Raw genomic sequence first — 27,689 nt, 5'->3', positions numbered from 1 at the left:
ATGGCTTATTAATCTGCTTCAAGATCTACATGTTGATTTAGCTCACACTCTTGTTCTTCATTGTGACAACATTTCAGCTCTTGCTTTAGCTTCAAATCCAATACATCATTCCAAATTGAAACATGTTGATGTCCATGTGCATTTCACAAGAGAAAAAGTGAAGGCCGGTTCTATTAGGGTTCAATTTGTCTCTTCTCATGACCAACTTGCTGATGTCTTTACTAAAGGCTTGTGTTCTCCCCAACATACCTATCTTTGCAGCAGCTTGATGATTACTCCCCCTCATCAAGCTGAGGAGGGGTGTTAGCAGTAGTAATTAGTTAGTTTAGTTAATTAGCTTACTTAGTTAATTACTACTGCTAATTAGCTCTGTTAACTCAACTATGTTGTCAGTTAATTAGCTAGTTATTAGCCTTCTGTTACAACGAGTTAGTTAGAGCTTGTGCTCAGATGGTTGACACGTGGTGCTCATCTGTGCGTTCATTTCTTGTATAAGTAGGCTCAGCTCCCTCATTCTATAACAACCAAGCATTTTATAATAGACTCAAATATTTTTCTCCAGAGATTTCTTTCTTCTCTTTTAAGCAAATACTCAGACTTTCAGTTTCAAGTTGTAATTTTGTTTATTATCCTAAAAAAAAAAATAGAACTAGAGAATGAATAAAATATATTAAAACTACCATGGAATCCATCAAAAGTTATGGGGGAATGGTCTAAAGCATTTAAAAATATTTTTTTCTTTATGTTAGAAGGGTCAAACATGGTATTAAATATAATATATGTATGCAAGTTGTGTATGTATCAGCCAATCATGGTTTAATTTCAAAACTGAGAATGGTCATTTGACCCTTCTCGCCCTACTGTAGCTAGGCTGGTGCTTCATATAATTGAGGCTGGTCCTTATAATTGAGAAAGATAAGGTGAGTGAGTTGCTTTTTGAAACATGTCTCCATAAGGTTTGTTTTATTTTCCTAAGATTGCTCCATCATGATTTCTTCTCACCCAGATCCGCCTTGAGGGAATTTCTGCTCACTCTTATTAGCCTTGAGGGGATTTCTTCTCACCCAGATTTAGCTTGAGGAGATTTCTCTTCACCTAGATTTTCCTTAAAGGGACTTTCTCCTCACCCATGTTCGCTTTGAGGGGATCTATTAGGGCATTTCCTGACTAGAAACCGTTTTTAAAATCTTACACACCACAAAACCTCCTTCATGTATATTTCTTTGTGAATAATTAAGTTACTTTTTTATTTTTATTTTTTCTCTTGTCAAATTTTACAGATATTTCTTCATTTTGTCGAGATTCTCAAATATCTGATATATCGGGGATATTTAATGATATCGGAGAAATTTCGCCGAAACAGAGGAAGATAAGATAATTTTCTTGTATGATATATTGATCACTCAAAAAAAGGATATATTGGCATATCATTAGATATTTCGGTCGCTGGCCTAGAGTAGCAAATTTGACAAAAGAGTAGTAAAATTGACATTTGGCTAAAATAAAACTTAAGGTAGTGAATTGGCTAATTTTGAAAACTTAGGGTAGCAAATTAACACTAAGGTGCAACCTGGGATAGTAAACTGGCAATTATGCCTTAATTTTATATAGATATGAGCTCTGGTCCATTGGCTGTGAGAGTCGATCAACAATGCCTAAGGTTTAGAGTACAAATCTCACTCTTATGTTTGCGAAGGATATGGAAAAAATTAATATGTCTCCTATTATCAGTATTGATACTTGAGAGATCTATGAAATTTCTCATAAAGCAGTTAAGCATCTCCAACAGTAAAAGCTATTTTTTTAGCTAAATCATCTAAAAGTTAAATTTAGTCAGTAAATTTCTAGCTTTTGCTCCAACAGTGTTAGCTAAACTAAAAAAATTGAACGTAGAGTGTTTAACTTTTTGTTATTTTCTCTCTCCTTCCTAGCTAAATTTAGCTAGAGATTTTAGCAAAAGCCAAATTTGACTTTCATATAACTATTTTGCTGGAGTGCTAATCTCAAATTAGCTAAATTTTTAACTTTTTGTTGAAATAGCTAGTCTGTTAGAGATGTCCTGGTAGAAAGAGTTTTCTTTCTTAGAAATAACTAGGGATTACCATTGAGATGGCCCCACATAGATGATTTGGCGTGAAGGGTTGTCCTGTTAGCGAATTAACAGTAAATTTAGATGAAAAACTTGACAGATTGAACCTATTGGATGGGAGTGTGCCATGCGACAATCTCTGCTACTCTTTAATTTTGGCATATTATTAATCCTCCCAAGCTTCCCCTTAAGCGTAGCAAGCTGATTATATAGCATCCTCCAGATAAAGACTACGTTAAATTTGGTTTTGATGGCTCAGTCTTGCATGATCATCAAGCCTCTGCTGATTTTGATATTCCTGATCACCAAGGCATCCTGATTTTAGCCTTTGCAAAAAATATTGGTCTTAATTTGTTCTATCCTTGTTGCTGAAATGTATGTTGACACTTAGAGACGGTGTAAGACAAGCATTTATTTTTAAGTATCGTTCTCATATTTCAGTAGTGGGAGACTTTAAAATTCTTATAGACAACTTCTCAAATATAATCCTAATTCCTTGGAGGACTAAATTTCTTGTTCAAGATATTCAAGGGTCAGCTAATTATTGTTCGCAAATCAATTTCAAACATATTTGGAGAGAATTCTAAAATTGGTCATTCAGTTAATATTTTTGGGTGGTATGAAGATTACATCTAATTGTTGATAATGCCTTTACCTAGCCTAAACCAATTGGGTTGTGACTGTGCTAGAAGTTTCTCTTTGTAATTATTTTCTTCCATCGTAAAAAAAATTATAGGCTGATATGCTCTCTATAGATTCGGTACGTAGTATATATAGATTTTGCATTTCTTCTTTGCTAGCATGCATATAACTTGCATTTAATTTGTTATTCATGTACTAGCACTATTCAACCCACTGGATAAATCCACAAATTGTTGCATAGCAGAGCGCTTTCTAGAAAGACTTAAAATAAGACTCAGTTGGTGAGTTGGATGTTGGATGCCGGATGCCGGATGAGGGAAGTCAATCTTTTGGATCCATCTGAACTGGATCTTTTTGGTTTCTTTTTCCTTTTAAGAAGAGTACTCGGTTCCAGCTATCACTCGTATTATTAATTCAAAGAGAGTCCACTAGCTAGGTCGACCAATGTGACATTTGGTGTGGGTATTCACCTTTCATATGTATAATCTATCTCCATCCCCAAAAGAATTGTTGGATTTTACTCTGAAGGACTACACTGCCAAATTATAAATTAGGGTTAATTAGAGAGAGAGAGAAAAAACAAGATTCTCTTTAGGACTATGTTATTATTCGATAAATATTTTATGAGAATAATTATAATGCTTCTAATATAGTTTAAGGTTCAAGTTTTATATTCTCTTCTCTTTTTACGACGTAAAGTTCTTGTTTAATATAAACTCCCGGACGTGTAAATAAGTTTCTTAGTTAGATTGAGTTCTAAATCTTTTTTTCATATAAAAAATAAATAAAAAGACAAGTTTCTCTTTCTCTTTATGGCAGGAGGACCGATATTCCATTACAACTTTCAATATAAATCACCCAGAGTGGAAATGAATTTTCTCGTTAGACTGAGTTTTAAACCACTTAAATAAGATAATAAAAAAACAAAAAGAGAGACAAAGTTCTCTTTCTCTTTACGGAAGTAGGAATGTGATACTCCCCCCCCCCCCCCCCCCCCCACAACGATATCGAAAAAGGGTCTCAAATCTTTTGAAAAAATTGACATCATCATGAGCTTTCCTTTTGTGTCAAACTGTATACAAACCATGTTACAAATGACAACCAATGGATATAATTATGGGCAAAGGGAAAGTGAACCCCACCCACAAACTCAACCTTTTTTTTTTTTTTTTGGTCTGATCCACAAACTCAGCCAAGAAGCACAACTCATGCAAAGATGTAACCAAACAAATGACGGACAAAACGACTATGGAAAGATCAGATTGCAATCTTTAGCTCCACGAACCTATTTCATCCCTATTGGAAAATATTAGTATATTCATATATTGACCGGGGTAAAACTAGTTAGCTAGTGATTCGCTAGCCAAGTTTTAACTCGCTAGAATCATTTTCTTCTGGTTTCTGGTTTCTGGTTTCTGGTTTATTTAGACAACCTCTACTATTTTGTATTCTCAACCTTCATACTGGGATGATTTGATCTTCTGTGTCACACTCTAGGTCTCCAGTAGCTCTTGTTATGCATCTAATTTTGCTGACGACATTGCTGCAATGTGAAGTGCTTATTGCCCCGTTTGTTGTACATGTTATTTCTGCATAAAATAACGATTGTCTTGAACTAAAAAAATTGAAATATAGAATATGTGATACCATATGCATGCCCTCCAACTTGATATTCTTAAGTCTAATACATTTTGGTCAGGACCGGCCCTATAATGGTGTAAGTAGTGTCAATGCATAAGGCCTCAAATTTTAGGGCTTCCTAGTTTTATATATACTTCATGAAAATTGAAAAGAAAAAAAAGGTAGTAATAGTTTAGTTTGTTAAGGCCTCTGTCTTTCTCCCTCATTTCTCTAGACTTAATAAATTCACTATCTGATATTTCTGATGTGAAATTTTACCTGCAAAAGCTTCGGATGTATTGTTATAATAAGATATCACTAACCTTGCTAGGTTATAATCTTATATATAGGGGAAGATCAACAATATAAGAAGAACCGAAAATACACATAATGTTCTACCTTTTTTGAGATACGACGAAAGAACACTACTGAAGTAATCTCAATTATAAGGTAGCTAGTGAAGCACAAATATAGACAATAAAAATACTTGAAAGCTTAAGCTAAAATTTTGAACTCGAACGTTCTACTGTTGTTATCTCTTTACTCTATGAATACCCCAAAATTCTACTTAATTAATTTCTTATTTAGTTGTACTCAACTGCATTTAGATTTAAATTCAATGGTTAATAAGATAGTTTGTCTCAAACAATGAATTCAGATCTAAAATAACTAAACACGATTGAGTCAAGAACTAATTACGCACACTTGTTTCTCTGACTACATATAGTACAAAAGTTCTACAACACAGAAGATGAACCTTGAATTAGATTAGAGAAACTACAAGGTTCATTTTTACACATGGTGGTTTTCTAATAGCGCATTTAAAAGTTTCTACGATCTTTTTTTGAACTTTTAGTTTCTACGATCTTGGCAAGGCAGATGTTGCGGATTAAAGGACCAAAGCCATGATCTAACATTAATGCATGTCAACGTAGACGTCTTTTTATACTTTAGGTATACGACTCAAGCCACTAAAAGTTGAACTCTATGGGCCAAAACCAAAACCATCGAAATCCAGAAGACTCGCAATTTGAGGAATACCCACTTGGTCAGCTAGAATACAAAGAATACAAGAGGAGATCGAGTCCAAGTTTTGGTTGCAATTTGAATGGAGTCGTGGACTTGATTCGTTGTTTGAATTCATATATTGACGTGTTCAAACCTTTTTTAGGGTTTGATGGGGTCATATCTCGATTATCATGAGAGAGACTTCCGTACGGCACCCGCACCATGTGGCAGTGCGGCGGTCCAATCAGTGTCCAAACAGGAGGGTATTTTGAGTATTTCACATTAAAAATCAAGAACTGTTTCAGAAAAGAGAGAAAATTTTCTTTCTTCTGATTGGAGAGCCGCACCACCACGTGGTGCGGGTGCCCCTACGCAAAAATTTCTCGATTATCAATAATCCCCCTTGCTCGAAATTGGTCATTGTGCTAGATCCAAATAGCATTATATATGATGCATTAACCTCCCATTCAACATTAATTAATTGAAAAGGTTGTCCTCTCTATGTGTCTCTTTCAGTCTTTCTCCAGATCTATACTTTATTCGTGACTGGAGACAGAAGGGGATGGGAATATGGGATGAGAGAAAACAATTCAACCTTTTCTATATGTCTCATCCCATGCACTTTGATATATTGAAAACAACCTTCAGGGGTGGATGCCAGTCATGCCACTCTCTCTAATTTAACGCACCTGCTGATCCATGTCTTCCTTTAATTGGTACATACTTATATCGAGATCTTACTGATCTAATAACTTTCATTATATTAGGGCGGCTATAAACGATGTCGATCCCATTTTTCAAGATTGAAGCATTTTACACTAAAAAGTGGTCAAAGAAAATTAGTTTATATAAACGAAAAAATTGCACAAACTCTTTTGATAAAACCTCACTTCTAATAAGTGAAGTTGAAACGTTGTCAAAAAAAATATATATATATAAGTGAAGTTGGAAACAATATCATTCTTGATAATATATTAGTACGTACTACGTAGAGAACAACATGTGTCATGTTAATCGTTGTTTAACAAATATATGCATAATAGTTTATTAATACAAAACACATGAAACAGTCTTCTCTCTACTCTTCATTTACGAGAATCATTTTTAACAGCTGCTCTGCAGTAACTGAGCTCAATCAAACTTCTTCATTCTTTAATTTCTCCTTTCTAAATCGTTACGTACTGAAGCAAATAGTTTGATCTAAAAGTATTTGGTGATCTACAAAATATTATAATTTGTCCTTTTTGAAGTTCTTGATTATGCTATGCATAATATTGCCATTCTTACGTGCCCAATCGTTGGAGCAACGCCGTTGTAATCTACCTACACAAGGTTTGTCCTCACCTGAGACAAAACTCGATTAATTACAACTTTAATTTCACATAATCATTTTCTGTGCAAGTCATTCTCAACTTTACAGATAATGTGACTTAGTTAGCTAGCTGTTTCCAATTAAGTGTCCTGTGTCACACTTCAATTAAACTAATTAACTATTAATTGTTTTATTAGGCTCATGATGAATCAAAACTGTCAACTCCCAATAGTTTATCATTTACATGCTAATTAACACGTAATTAGTTTGATTCCTTTGTTTTGACCTATAAACTTCAACTGGCGTGCGGATCCATGCATGCCACTGTGGACACGTTGTTTGATACTATTCGACGTACAGATGCGTACGTAAAATGTACATGCATGTGTAGAATATACATTTTAGGGGTAGATATTTACGAGTACTCGACGAATCGTACGGTGCAAAGTGGCATTTAATTGACCGAAGGAAGCTTTGCCTCTATGATTTTGAGGTAAATTTAAATAATTAAATCTACTAAGTCAGAATTGATCAGACAAAGCCAGTTGTATTTTGGAGCTAATACATTTGAAGATATTATTGTATAGAGAAATAATTAATTAATCATGTTAGACATTCTATATATACAGAAAAGAATTAATCAAAAGGACCTAATTCGTTTAGTTAATTTGTAGATGAAGTTGACTATCTCATGCAGTGGACACGTGGGTCAGGTTTGGTTAGGGCAGAGCACTTGTTTAATTCAAGAAGAAAAAAATTAATGAATTTAAGCTTGACTATATTCTAATATTTTGGTTAATTTATTTGTTCAGCTTCCCATGCATATAGTGCTTGCTCGTGAAGTCGTGATGTACATTATTGTCGTTTTTTATCGATGAGATACATTATTGTAGTTTAATATCAATCCAGAAGAACTATATAATTCAGAATTTAATATACAAATATTTGGAATGTGAGCCTAGGATCGAGTGCAACGTACAGTATTAATTGGATCCTAGTAAGTTGCTACTGAGTTTCATCAGTCCTTGACTGTGTAGAATAAGATATGTTTTTATATCACAGAGTTTACAAGTTCAATGTCAAAGTTTTAAAACTCAGTTTAGTATTTATTTTACTCTGGCATGATTAAGCAACTAGTATACTCTTCTATCTGGCAAAACTTTGACTTTAACATGGGTGACTTCAAATTTAGGAATTTAGTAGAACGACGCAAACGCAATACTAGAGTGTTTCCAAATGCCTGAAATTTATGCGTTTTAAACTTTTAATTTGATCTCTCCTTAAACCCTAAACTTCTAATAATTTCCATGACCTAGCTAGACTTTATGAACCTCCTAATTATCAGTTCTTGTATAATAAACCACAATATCAGTCTTGACAATATCAGAGGTTTTGGTTCTGCTTGCTATTCTGTGATGAAGCTATACAACAAATAAGCTGCAGGCTAAAACTACCAAATGCATTTTTCTAGGTTATGTTATTGGTTTGTTTTAATCATTTCAAATGAAAATCTATCATTTTTTCAGACATGTAGTTAATTTCCTCAAGTACCATTCCATTGTTTCTAGTTCTTCGAATCCCTCTTTTCCTCCCTAAATACATCCGTTAATTTCCGATCAGCTCAGCCATTTCAAGTCACCAGCAGTCCATCATACATAAGGCCATTGTGGATACTCCACAATCCAAGGGTCCTCTGTCACACAGCAGCTGTCATCATTGTTCTCGATCTCATTCTCAATTAGAGAACAGCTGCGATGCCTTTCATCTTTGGCAGCTTGTTCTGGCGATGAACACCCCACCCTAGCTTCAACTTCTATTATGCACCAAGACACGTACTATTAATAAATCATATGCCCTTATTGGTAAGCAGTTCCCAATTATCATGCAAACTCACCTGCCCCCTACTGATATTCTACACAATCATTCTAGCAAACAATTGCATATTTTTATTAACAGAACCGTATCTGATATGGAAGTCCATCAACTCAATAATCAGCGCAACTAACAGTCTACTTACCTGACTCCATTGCTTTGAAGCTCGAAATCGCAGACATGATCGAGCAAAGTAACTTCACAGTCTGGCTAAGTTGTATTTGCTTGCACCACGTAGTAACAATATTGAGATTAAGCCAGTTCACATTCAAATCTCGCCAATGTCCATCACATTTGCTATTTTCACACACAATGACTATGCTCATTCTTTCTTTAAACCCCTTATCAGCATGCCTTACTACATTGTGCATATCCACCGATCCATCATTAACCTTCAACGAAGAGTTGGTAATACTAATATTGGTCGCATGCATTACTATTGTACGCACTCTATTATTGTAGGACAATCCCTACCATTAGTATCGTAAAGGATTTCACACAACTCTTTGCGTATCATCACTTCCGTTGAAATTTCAGTGGTAGGAGAAATTATTGAGAAATTATCAGGACTAATTTGTCTATGCCACTTTTTCTCGAACATATTTTCTGCACCTAGTTCGGTAGCCAGTTTCAGTTCTAAAGCTAGTCTTCTTTTTTTCTTTGCAACTTTTGTGGCTAAAAAATAATCATGTATGAAAGGCTCAAAGATGCAGCCATGCAGAGATTACATATGGTTCTCATATCCCTTATCATAATTCACTATCACACGGTAGATAAAATGATTATTTCCACTAACTGAAATAATCGTATGAGCAAGTCAATAAATCAGTTGATGATATCATGATGAACTGAACTGATCAAGTGATGCGAATGCCATAATCAAAATATATTCGGCTGAAGATAGTTTAGTAAATTAAAGTATCAAAATACAACACAGACAAAAATTTAAGTGTTCGCATGCATAACAATAGGATACCAATGAAGTCAAAAAATAGTAAGCAAAAAGACAAACTCTCCTCTTCCTACGGTCGAGCTACCACCGTCTGCCCGAGGTAGACAGGGCGGGCAGATAGCTTGGAACCTAGAGATATAGGCAGCTGGTCGGGCCTGATATGTGGTAGTATTACACCCTTCTCAAAGAAACCGTACGCGACACTATCTATAACAACAGTCTAGGGAATTTGTTCAGCGTCTCAAAGTTGTATTCTTCGGTGAGCCGTGGCCTGTTGGTTAGCTAGTCTAATTAACACCGTAGAGGTCATGAATTCAAATCTCACTGCCATCAGGGGTGTGTTGGAGAGTTAAATTGTTTCAAAAAAAAAAAAAAAAATTGTATTCTTCCTATTAGTTATTGTGACAGCTTTACAGGAAGCGTACTAACTTGGGGTACACAGCTCAGAAAGAATGTTGTCCTATAAGCACACAGTGCCTCAAGAAGGGGTTAGAAACTTTGAAAAGGAACATTTCTGGGGAGATGTCATTTATTGCTACATAGAAGCCAAGTAGCATACATGTGTTAATTTTTTGGGTTTTCCTACCATATGAAATGCGTCAAAAGACTTTGGTTCTGTTCTGTGAGCTGTGGACATATTGATACATGTCCAACGGGACTCTTTACTGATACAACACATAATCGTTTCTCTGCATCAAAATTACATTCTTAATAGGGTGGATACAGCCTCTTCCATTTACAATCATGGATGCAGTCCTCTTTGTTTCATTTCAATGACAATTAAGTTAATCAGGGTTCGGTTGTAAGACGCATGTTTCTGTATTTCTCCACCATGCTGTGCTTGTATTTTGTTTGACGAATATATCTTTGTAGCAAGGTTTTCACGGTGGTGGGTGGTCATCCTGTGGGTTTTGAGGTGGGATAGGTTTCCAACCTGGTTTCTCATCCCAGTACATGTCATAATATATGTGGCCAGGAGTATGTTCAGCTACACAACACCATATACCAACGTATCGCTTCACGCGATTCCTGAATCTCTCTTCCCTTATCTGAGAATAGAATAATTTCGCACAGCATCAACAAATAGCAACTAAACAGGTCTACAGGTTTAGCCTGTATGAAACCAAAGGTCAAAGAAATGAAAAGACTTACCTTGTCAGCAAAACCAAGGAACGCATCTTGCATTGATGAAAACTGAATTACTTTGACATCTTTGAACAAGGAAAATACTGTCTTTAACTGTACATACAAAAGAAATGCAGAATCATCACAAGTTACATGGGCTGAAGGAACATCATAACTCAAATACAGACATTGCACGGTTAAAGAAAATAAAAAGGATCCAGAATAATTATTTCACAATCTCAAATAGGTCCGACCACATATACTATACTATCATAGTACTTTTTCACTTCAAAGGCCAGCTTACTCTCTGACCAGTTCATGAGCTATAGTTTGTTCGGTATAATGTTGAACATGATACATGCTAGTACCAAAAAATGACATGGGTAAATCATAGTCTTTGTGAGGGGGCTTAAAGAGGACAAGCTTCATAGGCCAAGGTCAACTCCAATTGATTTGATTAATGCAGGTTTAGCTATAAAAGATTTTGTAAAGAGTAGCTAATCTAGAATGTAGTAAATGAGACAAGAGGTTAACACATGCTACTAATTGTGTGTATTCTCAGTACCGTCTCTTCACTGCTTCTCTTTGGAAATCTGAGCACTCCTGATGGGCTTGTATTATTTGATGCCAGACAGTCTCGAATTCCTTCTCGACAAAGCTGGACTTCAAGCCATGAATCTTTCACCTGAAACAAAATTGTTAAATGCTGACGCGGCAAGACTAGAGATACTTTGACTTAAACTCCTTTCTACTCGTTTACCTGTTTTGGCATCAATGGATTGTCAAAGAATGAGTACTCTCTAATATTGATCTGGGGCCCAAATTCTTCCACTGGCAGTTCCTTGAGCATGACATTTACCTGCACCACCAAAAACTTGCCTTAGGTTTCATTGTCTAAACCTGATGACAATCCCCTTTGTTTAACTATTTTGGAACTCTATAACCCATAAAAGAATCCACATGGAAAAATAACGTAAATTGCGGATAAAAGTTACCACAGGGTGGAGGTGTATGTTTAATTTTCCTTAAAAAGGATATAGTCCAACTAGTAGGATTATTCTGGCTTCCGTACGAACTAAGCAACAAACCAATGGGCAAGCCCTAATACCCATACCATCACAACAAATAAAAAGATAACACACACTTCCAGAACAAGACCCTCTTGGAAGACCTCGAAAACAAGAATGGGACATCATAATATGCTTCATTCAGAAAACTCAACTGATGGTTCTAAAACTTATCTTCTTCTTCTTCTAGACAATAATAACGGACATAGAGTTCTAAACAGTCCTTTACAAATTTTAGAAGTGAACAGGGAAAGATATATTTGGTAGGTTAAAATTCAGGGATGCAATGTTGATCAACACAAGAATATATAATCACTACATTTCTCCAGTGGCACTGTTATCAATTCACTAGAACCACTACTTCAAACAAATGAAACACTATGGCAAAATCCATGAGCTAATCTATTAGCTGTGTTGATTTTAAAAATGCGACAAATATCCAGTTGTTTTAGCACAAATGCTGCTTTAGTAGGAACGTATGACGGTGATCCTCTCCACCATCCTCTCCAAAGAAACTTCTTCAAAGAATTTTTCAGTTGAGGAACAAAACATAACAGCTATTTGAAATCAACTCCAGGAGACAGGGCATACCTCAAATACATGGTCTAGAGGGCAAAGAAAAGGCTGTCTAGTCAAAGATCCCTCGAGAACTCCAGGGTGGGGAAACCACAGCCTGTCCAACCTGCACCATAGTGGAGGCATGACCTAAAAATCACAAAGAACAGAAATGGAGATTAAAACATAACCTCCATATGCATTCAATGCATCGTTTCATACATTTAGAATACTCAATACGCAACACCAATTGGTAATGAATGAAGAGGCCCAAAGTTTCATACATTGAGATGCAAGGTTTAGAATACTCAATATGGGATATTTATATTCCCAACACAGTTATACATTATAACAAGGACCGTCAGCATTCTATCATTTTGTCAAACTTGCAGATCTACGATTAATACTAAGGGAATTTCTTTTTCTTATCACATTTTCGGGTACATATGATACACATAAACATACACATGTCAAAAATATGAATGGACACAAATCCCAGTTTCCATCACTTTATAATCTATTTAACAAGAGAATCAGTATCATGAGAATCAATTTCAGGTGAGTTTAACCTAAGTACACTAGTATAGTAGTAATCGATGATGACAATTGCTTCAACTATTATAATAATCGTGAATAAAAATTTGCAATTTGACTCCACTCTATCCAAAGAAATAAAACTGAAAATCCTTCAAATAACTCCGAACTAAAAGTTATACACGGAAACCATTTTAGTCCAGCAAAATGTGAACTGAACTGAAATTGGTCTTACCAGGGTGCGATTTAACACAGAAGCAATAGCAAGTGCCGTCCTTATTTGTTTTATCTGAACAAAATCAGATAGCATATAAATATATATATATATAAGATGCAATAGTGCAATATCCAGACAAATGGTAAAATTTAGTGAAACCAGATTAGTACAGGCATACTTGGTAATTAACAAGAGCAAAATGTGATTCAACAGTATGCTGCCCCTCAAGTAACAAGATCTTAGGAATAGATGGCTTAAAAGTCAAAAACCCCCCTGCATAAGTATCCAAAGAATACAGCATTAGTGGCATGACCATTCATTGAACAATATGAACAAATGGCAGAGTTAAAAATCAATATATTCAAACCCCTGCCCTACTTTTTAGTTTATATGAAAACCTTTAGAATTCTGATAAAGCGGAAATTTTCAAGGAAATTAAGTACCAAGTAGTGTTTGGTCCTTGGGAATGAACATATTGGGATGAGCTGGCAGTACTGTGGGAATGACCATTTTGCAATACTTTCTACTTTAAGTAGTTGCCATCTAATTTTTTGTCGTCTTATTTTGGTTCCATTTCATCCCAGTGTTCACTCAAGCAACTAAACGCTACCTTAGAAGAATAAATTTCAAAACTGTAAACTTGTATGAACGAGAGTTCAGTGAGATTGGTAGGAAACATTTACTAAGAGGGTGCCAAGACATAAGATTGCAATGTTTTACTTTGACTGAAGCAAGCAAGTTCAAGACAAATGCAGTCCAAGAAAATTGAGAAGATCTGTAATGTATGGCACAATCATTAGTGCATTTTCCATTTGTACCTGGTGCATCATAGTATTCTGGCGGGTCATAGAAAACCATTCCTTCACGTAGTCGGTGGCGCTTTCCATCAGTACCCGCATACTGGAACGTGGTATGCACTGCATACGGCTCCAACCTCAATTGCTGGTACATGGCCTGCCATTAAAGTCTAAAAGGCTTAGGACTTGTTTTCGAACTGTCTTCTATGCTTACATGGAATAGTTCCAAGTGAGATAAGAAACTTTAAATAAGAAGATATAACATCTAAACTTCTCAAAGTCAAACTATAGTACCTACCTGGACAAAATATGTATGCCCACTACAAAATATACTCGCAGGCAAAATTCCTAGCTTGAGACTTCCATCATAAGCATATACAAGTTCACTTTCTCCATCAACAGATGGTCCTAACTGCTTCCTTACGAGATCATTAAACCCATTCTGGTCCCATATCTTGTCATCAGCTAGAAGCATATCTTTCCATTCTTTAGCCAATTTTTTAGCAGGGTCTGTTGGCCGCCAGTGGAAAATTCCAATATTATAGGCAGCACCAACTGTTACAGGTAAAGACACGACATTAAATCTCTGTATGTGAGATGACTATAACCTTATTGATCACGAAAAAGAATAATAACACAGCAATTCAACATATACAACAGAAAAATGTAACAGAGAATTGTACTGTTCAAAGTTTAAAGATCAAGCTAGAGTAGAAGTCGGGATGTATAGAAGTATCAGGCTAGGGTGTGACCTTTTAAAACATATAATTTGCTGAAGGTTGCAGATTCATACTCAGATATAACATTGCGTCAATCTTTTAGTTTAGGACAACATATGACATGTGTACGTATTCTATAGTACGCTACACTTATACCTTTTAATATACTAGTCTAACACGGTATGTCTATGAAGAAGCACCCAAAGCATTAAACAGAAACATGAGTAACAAAATATTATAGGTACTCTAGTGAAGGCATCTACAGTAACAAGCATTAAACAGAAACATGAGTAACAAAATATTATAGGTACTCTAGTGAAGGCATCTACAGTAACAAGGAGCGTTGAGATCATATTTTAAAAATAATAGTACCCATAAGGGGTAGACTCCCTTCAAAATGTTGGCATAGTTAATTTTTCTCACTGGAAACAGTTTCATGTCACCACATCTTGTGCAAGTATTCACATATTTCTCCACAAGTATTCACATATTTCTCCATATGACATAGCTCCAAACATCTCATCCATGTGTACAAATTAAGGGGGTTTTAGATGCTTCAATTAAACAGAGAAAAAAGGAGAAGTATTCTTCTATAAGATCTTCACCTTGTTGCCAGATGTCCAGCCTATCATCAGCTACTGTTGGTACAACTTGATCACTGGACGTTAGGACATCTGCTTCAGGATAGCGGGCAAGAAATGGAAGAGGGTTCTGTTCCAGGAAGATTGTAAATGATGCATTAGAAATTAACAACGCTTAAATTTTAAATCAAACAAGTCAAAAGATTCAGAACTAAAGGACAAGCACAAAAGTACCTTTAACCAAACCATGTCTGTATCACACATCAAGAGCTCAAAACCATACGGGAGGATTGAGTCTATCAGTATAACTTTTTCTCTTCCCATCTTATGGAATGTCGGCGATCCCCATCCAACATCTATTGTGCTCATATGGCTGCCCATATCAAATACTGGAACACCTTTCCAATACAAAGCCTCCAACAGTTTGGTATCCATTGCACCTAAGCCATTCAGTAACAATTCCCTTAATGCATGCATAAAAATTACAAGCACATTTCTTTTTCTAACAGGAAATGGTACAAGAAATGTAAAGAAATTCAAAAGACCAAAAAGAATAAAATTCCACAGCTTATCATATGGTCGCTTACCAACGAGAAGGTTAGAAATCCCCAGATCAGTCAAGTGCTTAACCCATGTCAGGATAAAATCCATAAATGCATAGTTACCAAACGTCACTATAACTACATTATCCTTCACTCTTTGCTGAACCAGTTCTTTGGTCAGTCTAAAAGTCTTCAACCGTGGCATTTTCTTTGTGCGTGGGGGAGCTTCCCAAATAGGCCTCATCGACACATTTTGACTCTCGAATTTAGGTGTGGACACCCCTTGAACAATCCCCGGTTGTGAAACATTGGGTGCTTGCTCTAAAGACGAAGAACCAACATCTGTAACAATTTGTGCAGAGACATAAGTAAACCACACTCAAAGGAAAGAAGACTGAGCTCATAGATAATGAACAAGCACAAAACATCATAACAGTGCCAAACAGACTATAGTATTCTAAGACATCAATGAGACAATAACTCTAGTCTGGAAATCAAAGTTTCCATCTTTCTGTGCTGAACATATATAATACTTAAAGCAGATAGTTACCCAAATCCCATTTTATATCAACAAGCATGAATGGAGTCTTCCTTGATTAAAAAAAAAAAAAAAAAGTTCAGTTCTTTAGCTCTGCTCATTTGAATTATTGAAGGGGCAACTGAAATCTCCAGAACCCATTTCCGAATTTAACCCATATATGAATTGAAGCACATGAATAAGAAACAGTGACTAACAGAATGAATGGGGTCAGTGGGGAATTGAAAAGGGCAAAATAGGGAGAAAGAAAAGACTGACTGTTCTGAAAGGAGGTGGCGGAAAATGTAGCAGCCTTGCCGGAGTAAATGGCGGATATGACATACAAAGATGAGAAGAGAATCCCAACAATGACGGTGGCGTATACAGCCACGAACAGTGGCTTCGAGTTATCGAACGCATTTCTCCAACCCATTGTTTCTTCTTGGGCTTTCTGGTTATTAGTTTATATGATGACTATCATGCCCACGTTGATCACCATCGTCTTCTTTCTTTCTTCTTGGGAAGGAACAAGAACTCGAAGCAAGAAAGACAACCCCCTAATTTCAAAGCCAATAAATCTGAATCTGAGGAGGGTTTAATTCACTTCGTTTAATTCTCTCCATAAACAGATCACTTCTGCCTGCCAAGGTCAACTCTCAGGCTCCATGTTCCCTCTTGTTTTATTTTACTCGGTCCATTTTTGCACCATATCTTAATCCTATTTGTTTTTTGGGGATTCTCATTTAGTCAAGCCAAAAATTAAATTTTTTAAATACATAAGGGTAACAATAGAATTTCGAAATAATTTGTTAGCACGATCATACCTTCTCATAAAAAATATATAAAAAATAGACTTGGTATGTATGGTTAATAAGTTGAGCTTTTTACCAATAACTACAAATAATCACATATATTTACCAAGAGCAGGCTCCGTATTCCGGAAGTCCGTGCGGCCAAAAATACTAGCGGGTTGTTAACTCATTGAAACTTGATGAGAGAAAGAGTACTCAAAGTTTAAAGAAATTACGCAACATGCCATTAACACCAATATTAGCCATTTCTCCCAAAATCAAAATCCTCTCTAGATCTGAGAAGCTCACCGACGAAGCTAGGCGGTGAAGCGCCTCGAGAAGTGACATAGCAAAGCTAGGAGGAGAAGCGAGGAGGCGAAGCGATCAGAGAAGCGACGCGGTGAAGCTTGGCGGAGAAGTGAGGTGGCAAAGCGATTGGAGAAGCAAGGCGGCGAAGCAAGACAGTGAAGCTAGGCGGAGAAGCGAGGGGGAGAAGCGATGCGGTGAAGCTAGGAGGATAAGCGAGGTAGCGAAGAGATCGGAGAAGCGAGGCAGCAAAGAGATCGGAGAAGCAAGGCGGCGAAGCGAGACGGTGAAGCTAGGCGGCGAAGCTAGACGGAGAAGATATTTTTTGGTCTTGGCCTGCAAATCTACCGGCAAGGAACGCAGCGAAACTAGGGTTTGTTCTCAACTTGCAAATCCACCAAAAAGCAAGGTTAGTATCAATTAAGATGAGTCACTAGGCAGCGAAACTTGATGTTATGTGACTGATGATGAATTGTATGAGCTTATTGAGAGTCAGTACCATTAAAATGCTTGCAATATGTGCAATCTATGATTATTAAGAGTCAGTAGCATTAAAATGTTGCAATATGTGAGATCTATGATTTTATGAACCCTCTAAAGATCATCACTTTAGTTTCTGAGGGTCAGTAGCTTTATTTTCTGAGATTTGCTTGTTATGATGGAAAATGATGAGTTTTGTGACTCAATAGTGCAAAATGAATTGTATGAGCTTTAGTTTCTGAGGGTCAGCAGCCTTAGATTCATGATTTTCACTAGAGCTAAAGTCTGTTTAGTCCCTGTACTATGCCTCTCTCATCGTTTCAGTTCCTGACATTCCAATTTAATCTGAAAAGTCCCTGAGGTCTCAATTTCCGTCTAATAGGTCCTTTCCGCGGGAAATTAGGAATTGGCCTTGGGTGAAATGTCCAATATATCCCTCAGTTATTTCTTTTTTCTTTTTTTTCCTTTTTAATTTATTTTTTTCCTTTTTAATTTCTTTTTTCTTTTTCCTTTTTTTATTTTTATTTTTTTCCTTTTTCCATTTTAATTTCTTTTTTTTTCTTTTTTCTTTTTCCTTTTTAATTTCTTTTTTTCATTTTTTTCTTTTTCCTTTTTAATTTCTTTTTTTCGTTTTTTCTTTTTTCTTTTTTCTTTTTCATTTCTCTTTTGCTTTTTAATTTCTTTTTTTCCTTTTTTATTTTTCCTTTTTAATTTCTTTTTTGCTATTTCTTCTTTTTTTCTTGTTCCTTTTTAATTTTTTTTCCTTTTTAAGTTCTTTTTTCTTTTTCGTTTTGCATACTTTCTACTTCCTCAACCCACCAATCTCATTCCGATCAAACTCCACAACCCATCTGTTTCCCAATCAGCTCGGAAATTCGCCGCTAAACCACTCCCCTCTTGTTCTCACAGCCTACTTCTCTCTCTCCCACTCAAATCCCACTTTCTCTCTCCACATCAAGCCTCAATTTGGAAACTTTCAACTGTAAATTACCATTTTTTAACTTTTCACTGAAAACTACCATTTTTTCAAACTCTGAGGTGTTTGGGTCTTGCTCAAAATGGTGATTTGGATTTTGGGTTTGGTTGAAATGGTGGTTTTTGATGGCCAAGTTGACAAAAACCAGAAGTGAAGAAGAAGAATAATGATGGAAAAGAAAAATGGCCGCTGGCGTGGAGAACAAGAATTAGAGTTTCGGGTCGATCTGGATTGGTTCGCCGACGTGGCGCTACTGATGCAGCAGAATACGATGGTCATTAAAAAGGAAAAAAGAAATTAAAAAGGAAAAAAGAAAATAAAAAAAGGAAAAAATAAATTAAAAAGAAAAAAGAAAAAAGAAATTACAATGGAAAAAGGAAAAAAAGAAAAATAAAAGGAAAAAGAAAAAAAAGAAATTAAAAAGGAAAAAAAAAAGAAATTAAAAAGAAAAAAGAAAAAAAAAGAAATTAAAAAGGAAAAAGAAAAAAGAAACAAGAAAAAAAAGAAATTAAAAAGGAAAAAAAAAAAAATAACTGAGGGGTATATTGGACATTTCACCCAATGTCAATTCCTAATTTCCCGCGGAAATGACCTATTAGACGGAAATTGAGACCTCAGGGACTTTTCAGATTAAATTAGAATGTCAGGGACTGAAACGATGAGAGAGGCATAGTACAAGGACTAAACAGACTTTAGCCCTTTTCACTAACACCATGTTTATTGTCCTCAAACTTGTGTTAGAAGAATAGCTATTGGTTCTGGTTTTCATAATTGAGTGTTTCGAATTGGCATGATGATGTTGCTGGAGCTTTGTAGAATAGAGAGGCTGATTATTCTATTTTTTTGTGATCTTCATAATTGACATGCTCTGTTGGATAATGTTGTTGTAAGTCAGTATGGTGTTACTTAGATAGGTCTTAAAATGTTTGGATACATAATGGTGCCGAATTATATCGAGTTTATGTTCCATAATGATTACTTTATGCAATGATGGCATATGTGTCTTTCTGTATGTGATGGTTGATTAAGAGGTTTGAGATTGTGAATGGTGTAACTGAAGTTAGAAAACCATGTGTATTGCTATTGAGGATCAGCCTATTGAGGGTCAGTAACCCTATGTGTATTGCAACCTTATTTGATGTTTATTTATGAGGATCAATAGGTTCAGCTTTATGAGTGCATTCGCTTGATTGCATGAGGTATTGAACTCAATTCTATTATGGGTTCAGTTGAGCTTGCATTTTTAGACAGGTTTCTTAGCTTTACTTTATGGGAAGGTCATTGCAATTATGTCTACCTATAGGCTCTGTGGATATTTGACCTTATTATTGCAGTTAGTATTGTTCTGTGGATATTTTCTTAATCAAATTGAGGGTCAGTAAAATATTAAGGGTCAGTACACTACTAAGGGTCAACAAACTACTGAGGGTCAGTACTCATATATTTGCATTTCTCATAATACACAGATTAATTGCAATGGCAAAAGAGGATGGTTGCTACAATAGACCAAGAGGACGTACCAATTGGAACAAAGAAAATATAGGGAAAGCTAAAGAAAATGTCGTTTTGGGAATATACATTATGCTCTATTAGATGAGTGTCTAAAGTTATGTGACTTTAGGTTGACTATTGTTAATTATGATCAAATTTTGAGCTTGTATATCCCATTTTTCTATTTACTTCTAATATCAGTTTTCTCAGCTCAAACTGGAAACACTTAGTTACTGATGATCAATCTCTATTTCATGTCATAATGGGTGGGAAGAGATTGATTTATGGGATAGAGAAAACTGGGCTTACTGTCACATTCAACAAATTGAATATATGTAGATGCAAAATGACTTATTAGCCAACAAATTGAACTCTAGAGAGAAACAATACAATCAAAGAAAAGAACAAAGATAAGAATGAAGTATTCTTCAGTATGATATTGAAGGTCAGTAGCGTTAAATCACACTAACTCTGTAAAGGTCAGTTTGGTAATTTACACGTTAACAGAAACTAATTTAAAATAGAAGAAAAATGCCGCATGGGCCTGCTACGGTACCGCAAGGATATGAAAAAAAAACAGGTCTGCGCATGGGAAAAGTTTTGTTGAGTTTGTAGTTTATGGTAATTTGCTATAATAAGTTTTGATTCATTCGACACATAACTCACTTATATTTCAAAAATAACACTTACTCACTCACTTTTTACACTGTTAATCACTTTAATCATTGCCGTCAAATTGACCGTTAAAATTTTATAAATATAACTATTTGTCAAGGGTACCTTTGTCAAATCATAAATAATTACTTATAAAGTATCTTTTGTTAGATATTATATTAAACATTTGTTAGTTATACAATGCGACCTTCCAAATAGCAACACGTACTCGAGCGAGGACGCAACTCCAGATGGACCTGACTATGATCTCTTCATTTATTACTACAAACACTGTGGATCTCGATCACCTCTTCATAAAAAAGAAGACAGACAAAGCTTATATCTTGGACAAGACCAAACACCTTGCAATGCTAAAAATTAGTGAGGGTGGAAAAGTTATTTCGAAAAGGGGTGAAGGAATATTAGAGAAGTAGTTTCATATGAACTGTGTTGGTTGTGCACTCTTTATCTTTTATGTATCATGTAGAAAAAGATTTGGAATGTACTGCTTTCATTTATGTTAATGACGGTGCTTCGTGCTCCTAGCACAGTTGCTGCTGAAACCAACCCACATGATGCTCCCGTGTCACCCGGCATATCACAAATAGATGGAGGACTTGTTCAAGTAGCTATAGAAGTGGAAGATCGTGCACAACGCTCATTATTTACAACAGTCAATGCAGATGATGTTAAAGTTACTGTTGCTATAACGACAGCTAGAGGAGAAGTAAATAATAAATTTTTGGAATTTATGGTAAAAGTATTGGGTCTTAGACAGAGTCAGATGACTCTGTAGAGAGGATGGAATAACAATTCAAAACTTCTTGTGGTGGAAGATTTATCCACTAGACAAGTATATGAGAAACTTCTAGAGGCTATGTAACCTTGAGGCTGTACAATTCAAATGACAATTGTAATGAACAATAAATGTGTTAACTAAACCTTCAGGGATTCATATTATTTTGTGTTAGGGTGCAATGTGAAATTCAACTCCCATTTTTAATCAAACAAATTGGTCAAGCAAACCAATGAAGATGTTCTTCATCCATAAATCCACATCACTAACCAGAAGATAAAAAGAATGAGAAGACCTAAGCACATGATTACTATAGTTCACAGGCAGAACCAAAGCTTCTGCCATGGTTAATTCTATAGAAACACAAAACAAGTAAGCGGCAATCAATAGCAAAATAGAGACCACGAGATGAGAAATAAACAACAAACTCTATTTAATTTAGTGATGGCTACATTCAGAATTTCTTCTCAAGGAACATAGTAGGAGGCAATACTGAGAAAGCATTAAGAGAGAAAGAAGACTTAGAAGAAAAAAAAAATCCCTAAATCAAACCACCATTGTAGTAGACCCAGACTTCGTATATCCCCCACTCAATATGAAATCTAACGCTTGCTACCTAGAGAGCATGAGGAGCGAATGAGATGGGTACCTGGGTTCTTGCCAATTGTAGTCACAGTCCCTAAAAAATGCAAAACAATAGACAAAAACCATTAAGGACTTTCTTCTCTCGATTCACCTTCTCGTGAATTCAAATAGAGATTCAAAGACCATGGATCGACTCGCGGTGTCAAGATGAAGCTAATGCTACCAAGTAGACGTCTTTTGGTTGCTTCAAGGAAGAGATCATATCGGGTTGGGTTCATGGGTGATCGGGTTTGCGATGTTGGTTTTGGGTTGTTAGAGTCTGAATTTTTTATTTTTTATTTTTGTTAAAGTTATTCTTTGGTGTTAGACAAAGCTACCCTCAATTTTAACATTTTGTAACGAGGGACTTAACTACAGTGACGAAAATGAATAACAACATAGAAAGTGAGTGAGTTAAGTGATATTTTTGAAATGTGAGTAAGTTAAATATCAAATGAGTCAAAACTCAATGATCATTTGTGATTTTTTGGCAAGAAAAAATATATGCCTAATATCACGTGATTTAGACTTTGTAGCATTAGTTTTTTCTTTTGTGGATTTTTTTTTCTTCTCTTATTTTTTTAGAATAAGAAATCCATAGACAAGTACATTAACTATGAGTACATTGGTGAGTTATTGCGGCTCATCCCTTAATCAAATTTGCAATGCAAATAACGAAAGTGCATTGGAAGTTAGAACATGAGCTGCCTAGCAGAACATTGAGTTCACATCCTCTATTAGCACACTTTCCACTAACTAATATACATCTTCCTTATAGAGATCATTCAGCATCTACAAAATATCAATCTTTAGTAGAGTGAAAATTTGCTTGAAATATAGATTGTAAACCCAATGCAACATCATAAATCTCAATAACTTTAGCACTAAAAGTTCCATGCATCCATTTTGAAAATGCTGGTAAGAGCTCTCCTATTTTATTCCTTATTCTGCAGAATTGCATATTCATTGCTACAACACTTGTTGCATAATTAATTGCTCCATCCATATTTAGTTTAAATAAGGGAAAGTGTGGTTGACCCAATAATCAAGACGACTAGTTGGGTGAGAAGATTGATGAGAAACTAGGGAAGTAGATAAGAATTGAGTATGGAGATGAAGAACTTGAGACAATAAATGTTGGGCACTAACAAATTTATGCCGGAACACTTCTTCATTCCTAGCTTGCCAAATTGGACTACAAAGTAGCAACACCAAAATAATCTCATATTTGGATAAAATAGAGCAAACATATTCAAACAACTCCTTGAAGGACCCTTGCTACCAACCACCTACAGCACTTCGAAAAAAGTGAGAACAACTAGATCTTTTTTGCTTCAGGACAAGACCATAAAATATGCATAATAGTTTCAGAAGCTAGTTACATCGAAAGCAAATTGGAGAGCGAAGTAAATGACTTTTATGCTAATTCTAAGCACAAGAAAAAATATCTTAAAGAGCACCCAACCGAAGACCCTTGCTCCCGCCGGTACCGTGAGCCCCAAATATATTTCTAAATCAGATCATCCTGCAAGTATGAGCAACCCACTCCACTTTCAGTCTTTTCCTTACTATCTTGTATCAATTAATAAATACTCTTTACCATATAAACAACACTCTTAATATAATGCCAACATAGCCTATCTAAAACAAGGTTTAAAGTTAAAGGGATAGAGAATTAGTGGCGGATCTAGGTTAGGGTCGTGGGGGGAGGGGGGGTCCAGACCCTTACCAATGTTTTGGAGTCTTTTGAGTTTCATGTCAGGTTTGTACAAAAGCGTATTTTGATTAATATATACTCTATTGAACCCTCCCTATATTTAATCTTACTTTATCTATTCATAGTTTTATGATATGCTTGAACCCCATAATCTTTCATTATAATTAATTGGTTTGTATTTAATCAAATGAATCAATCAATCAAACACTAAAGACCTTCAATAGTAAAAAAACACATTAATTACTATTACTCATTTGTTCATGTTTAGGATGACAAAAGAAAATTTTACATTTTGGACCCTCCCAAACATTTAATCCTGGTTCCGCCCTTATAGAGAATATGGCATCTGCCTCATGTTCCCAAAAGAAGTGCACAATTAGATCAAAATCAATTGCACAAAACAAAATTTATCACTTCTGTTTTGTTATTTCTATGTTTTTAACACATTTTTCTTTAACAACTAAGGTTTCTTCTGCAAATTGATCAATATAAAAAAGACTGTTCACTAAAACTTTCTGCTAGATTTCTTCTAGTGATTTTGGTTGTCAAAGTTGTAAACCCTAAGTTGTCAAAAAAAAAAGTTGTAAACCCTAAAACAATTATTTGTTGCAATAATCCTGACTTTGCTTGAATAACTATTAAGGACTTTTCAGATTTGGCTTTGTTTGTGCATCATTTCCTTCATTTAATGGATGAAATTGATCTCTTCTACATTCAATTAGTGAATGTCATTATTTAGTGTTATTGTTGTTTAAACTATAGATTTTACATATGAAGAAACGTTGTTGATGTTGAAAGATCAAATATTTTTAGGTGGCATTTGGTAATATTTTCTTGCATGTATTTTCATTTAGGGTGAAAATGTGTTCAGTGATCTATTTACATAACGTCGAAAAGTAAATATTGAAAATATTTTTCAATTTTTATTAGGAGAAACTGAAAACAACAATTTGACGTTTTCACTTTTTTTTTTTTAACAAACCCAAATAGGGCGACTATCATTCATCGAAAGCCATAAAAGGTCATTACATGTCCTCCCTCTACCATCAAGGGGTAGATAAAGAGTTTGTGGTAGTAGCACAGTGATACATAGATTAGGTCCAATCATTTGACGGTTCCATGCTCCAAAAGAAAGCCTATAGACTATTAACTACTACATAGTAAATAGGCCGACTAAACTAGACTCGATGACGCTCACTAAAAAAAAACTAGAAGCATAGCTCCCTAACAAAGAAGAGAATTATTTTAATCAAAATGACTAAACTAAATAAGAGGGCCTAGATCAAAAACTCAGCCCAAAAAACTAGCAACCCAACAGCCCAAGAGAAGACCCGACTTAGGCCCAACAAGAGTGCCCTGACCCGAGCCCCAAATCAATCTCCAGCCACACTGGTCGCCGACCGCTACTACCCAGCGCCAGACTTCGCCGCTGCAAACCACCGCCGAACGTCGCCGCCTCAATCCAATGCCAGACCTCGCCACCGATCCAGAGTCAGACCTCGCCGCTTCAATTCCATGCCGGACGCACCACCAAAGCCCGACTGAGCCACGCTGCTTCGAACCACAGCCTTCCAAGATGCCGATCCAGCACCCCACCATCATGTCGCCGATCCTGGAGGTGCTCTGACAAAGCCAACCAGCGCCGCACCGCCGCCCACCACGCTCTAGATTTCGTCCGGTGCTTATCGTCAGACTATCGAGCCAGACCGCAAGCCAAAAGCACATCCCACAAGACTTTCAAGCACCTAGTGATCAAACACCCGTCCGACAGCAACCATTAACGACGAGGCGGACCGACGCCGACCATGAGCGCCGCCGGACGAGGAGGAAGTCGCAAACCCTAGATGATACGCTTTGAGCAAGCGCATAATTTAACCCTGAAAATATCGTTAGTAGTATAAGCAAATAGGGATCGTTCTATTCCGAGGATTGAGGGTACACCTGTCATTGTCAAACAATTAAACAATTAAAATTAAAACAAAGTATCATATTCACAAAGATAAAACAAAATATATACATATTTACGAAAAGGGGGGATTTTTGGTTTTGATTTTCGAAAAATTAACTAAGTTAAGAAAACAAATAAAACACAAAAACATAAAAACACGAATGGAATGAGAGAACAAGGATCAAAACCGAAACTATGATTAAAATCAATTCAAACCCTAATATTGTTCATCTAAGTCATGAGAAAGGAGTTGATCATGTGAAATATTCGAAAGCAAATAATTTCCTATTTTTTTACTTTTCAATGCTAATTAACCTAAGTGAAAACACCTAGATTAATCCTATCAAACATGTAATCAAACCCTAGAAAGCTAGTCAATCATGACATGTTTAACGCATTAGACATAGAGAAAGGCTATCAACTCAAGTGTACAACTTAGTATGGAAAAGTCCACCTAATTGCAATCCTCTTCAATTAAATTCGATCTTTGTCCAAAACCTTTACTACTTTGATTCAAGTTTACACAAAACAAAAAGTTGATTCATGTTCTTAAACCTAGCAACAATTATGCATAAACCCTATATGTTTCGAACCACACAAGATTAATACACAAAGGATATCTATAAAGCAAATTTAATCAAACAAACTCACATAAGCAACTCTCGAATTACAATATATGAATATGAAAATTCTCAATTAATCATAAAAATTCCAGAAATTAATATTTGTTCAAACACATATGTCAACTAAAGCAAAACCAACGAAATTCAAACAAAGGTAACAAAGGAGAGTCAGATTACACCGTGGATGATGATGAGGATGAATGATTAATGTTGTAATCCCTTGAATCTCGAAAGCAAGCTTCAAAGGTGGATGGTGGAGGAATAGATCACGGCTTCTTCTTCTCTTCCTTGGCCTTGCTTGAACTTCATGGCTTGCTCTAGAGGATGGAGAGAGATGCTCACGGCAACAAAGGAACTTTTCTGATTTTTTTCTAAAGTATAAAATGTAAAGGAGAGGAGACCCCTAGACATTGAGAATGAGAGAGTATATATAGGGAACGGCCTCCTTGCTCTCCAAGCCGTGTAAACCTTTAATAAATCCATGGAATTAATCTGAAAATTCCACATAGTTTCCTCCAATGATAGCTTGCCAAGTAAGCCCTATGATGTGGTCCAACCAATCACAAAACTCCATTTTAATTCCCTAATAATCTTGGCCGAAATTCCCTTGCAAATATTCTGATTTTTCTCTTTTATTTCGGCCAAACTTCCTTTAGGAATTCTAGGGATGAATCTAGACACCTTTTGAGAGCTTTTTGTGTTCAACACATATTCTCTTTCCTTAAAAGTCTCCCCTAGAAAATCTCTTGGCGTCTCATGCTAGGGTTTCACGTTGCTTCCTTCCTTCTTCTTAGTTTCTCACGGCAAATCCCCTAGATAAGTCTCCAAGTATATTTTCTTTCCATAAAAATTTGCCCTAGAAAATCTCAACCGAAATCTTCTTTTAATTTCTGATTTTCACGCCATCTCCCTTGTTTATCTCTTGGCATTGGACGGCAAAAAGATCTCTAGGGTTTAATCTTGCGTCACAACCCTAATTGCATGGGCTTTGTGGGCTTTTGATCCATTTTGCCGAAAATCCAATAAGTCTTGAGAGTTCTTGGGCCTTGTTGCTTCAACTTCAAGCCTTGTCACCTTCCAACGTCATAACACTTCATTTTTCCATTTCTTTTTCATGGTTGCGTTGGAAACTTG

General features: G+C 35.9%; 1 protein-coding gene and 1 pseudogene across 1 annotated transcript; one reads left to right on the top strand and one right to left on the bottom strand.

The window, feature by feature from the left end:
- Positions 1–10,006: 10,006 nt before the first annotated feature.
- On the bottom strand, positions 10,007–16,835 carry LOC133745391 (arabinosyltransferase XEG113). Its single transcript, XM_062173449.1, has 13 exons — positions 16,429–16,835; positions 15,678–15,974; positions 15,325–15,530; positions 15,115–15,220; positions 14,089–14,345; positions 13,812–13,947; positions 13,172–13,266; positions 13,012–13,065; positions 12,279–12,392; positions 11,381–11,479; positions 11,186–11,305; positions 10,648–10,734; positions 10,007–10,544 (listed from the first exon to the last, which is right to left on the bottom strand). Exons 1-13 carry the CDS (start codon positions 16,580–16,582, stop codon positions 10,377–10,379), a joined length of 1,893 nt encoding a protein of 630 aa, XP_062029433.1. The 5' UTR covers positions 16,583–16,835; the 3' UTR covers positions 10,007–10,376.
- Positions 16,836–21,098: 4,263 nt separating this feature from the next.
- On the top strand, positions 21,099–21,730 carry LOC133742750 (UPF0235 protein At5g63440-like; annotated as a pseudogene).
- The last annotated feature ends 5,959 nt before the right edge of the window (positions 21,731–27,689 follow it).

Source organism: Rosa rugosa, chromosome 4 (assembly GCF_958449725.1).
Source record: "Rosa rugosa chromosome 4, drRosRugo1.1, whole genome shotgun sequence".
Taxonomy (NCBI): domain Eukaryota; kingdom Viridiplantae; phylum Streptophyta; class Magnoliopsida; order Rosales; family Rosaceae; genus Rosa; species Rosa rugosa.
This window is presented reverse-complemented; position numbering and strand designations above follow the sequence as displayed.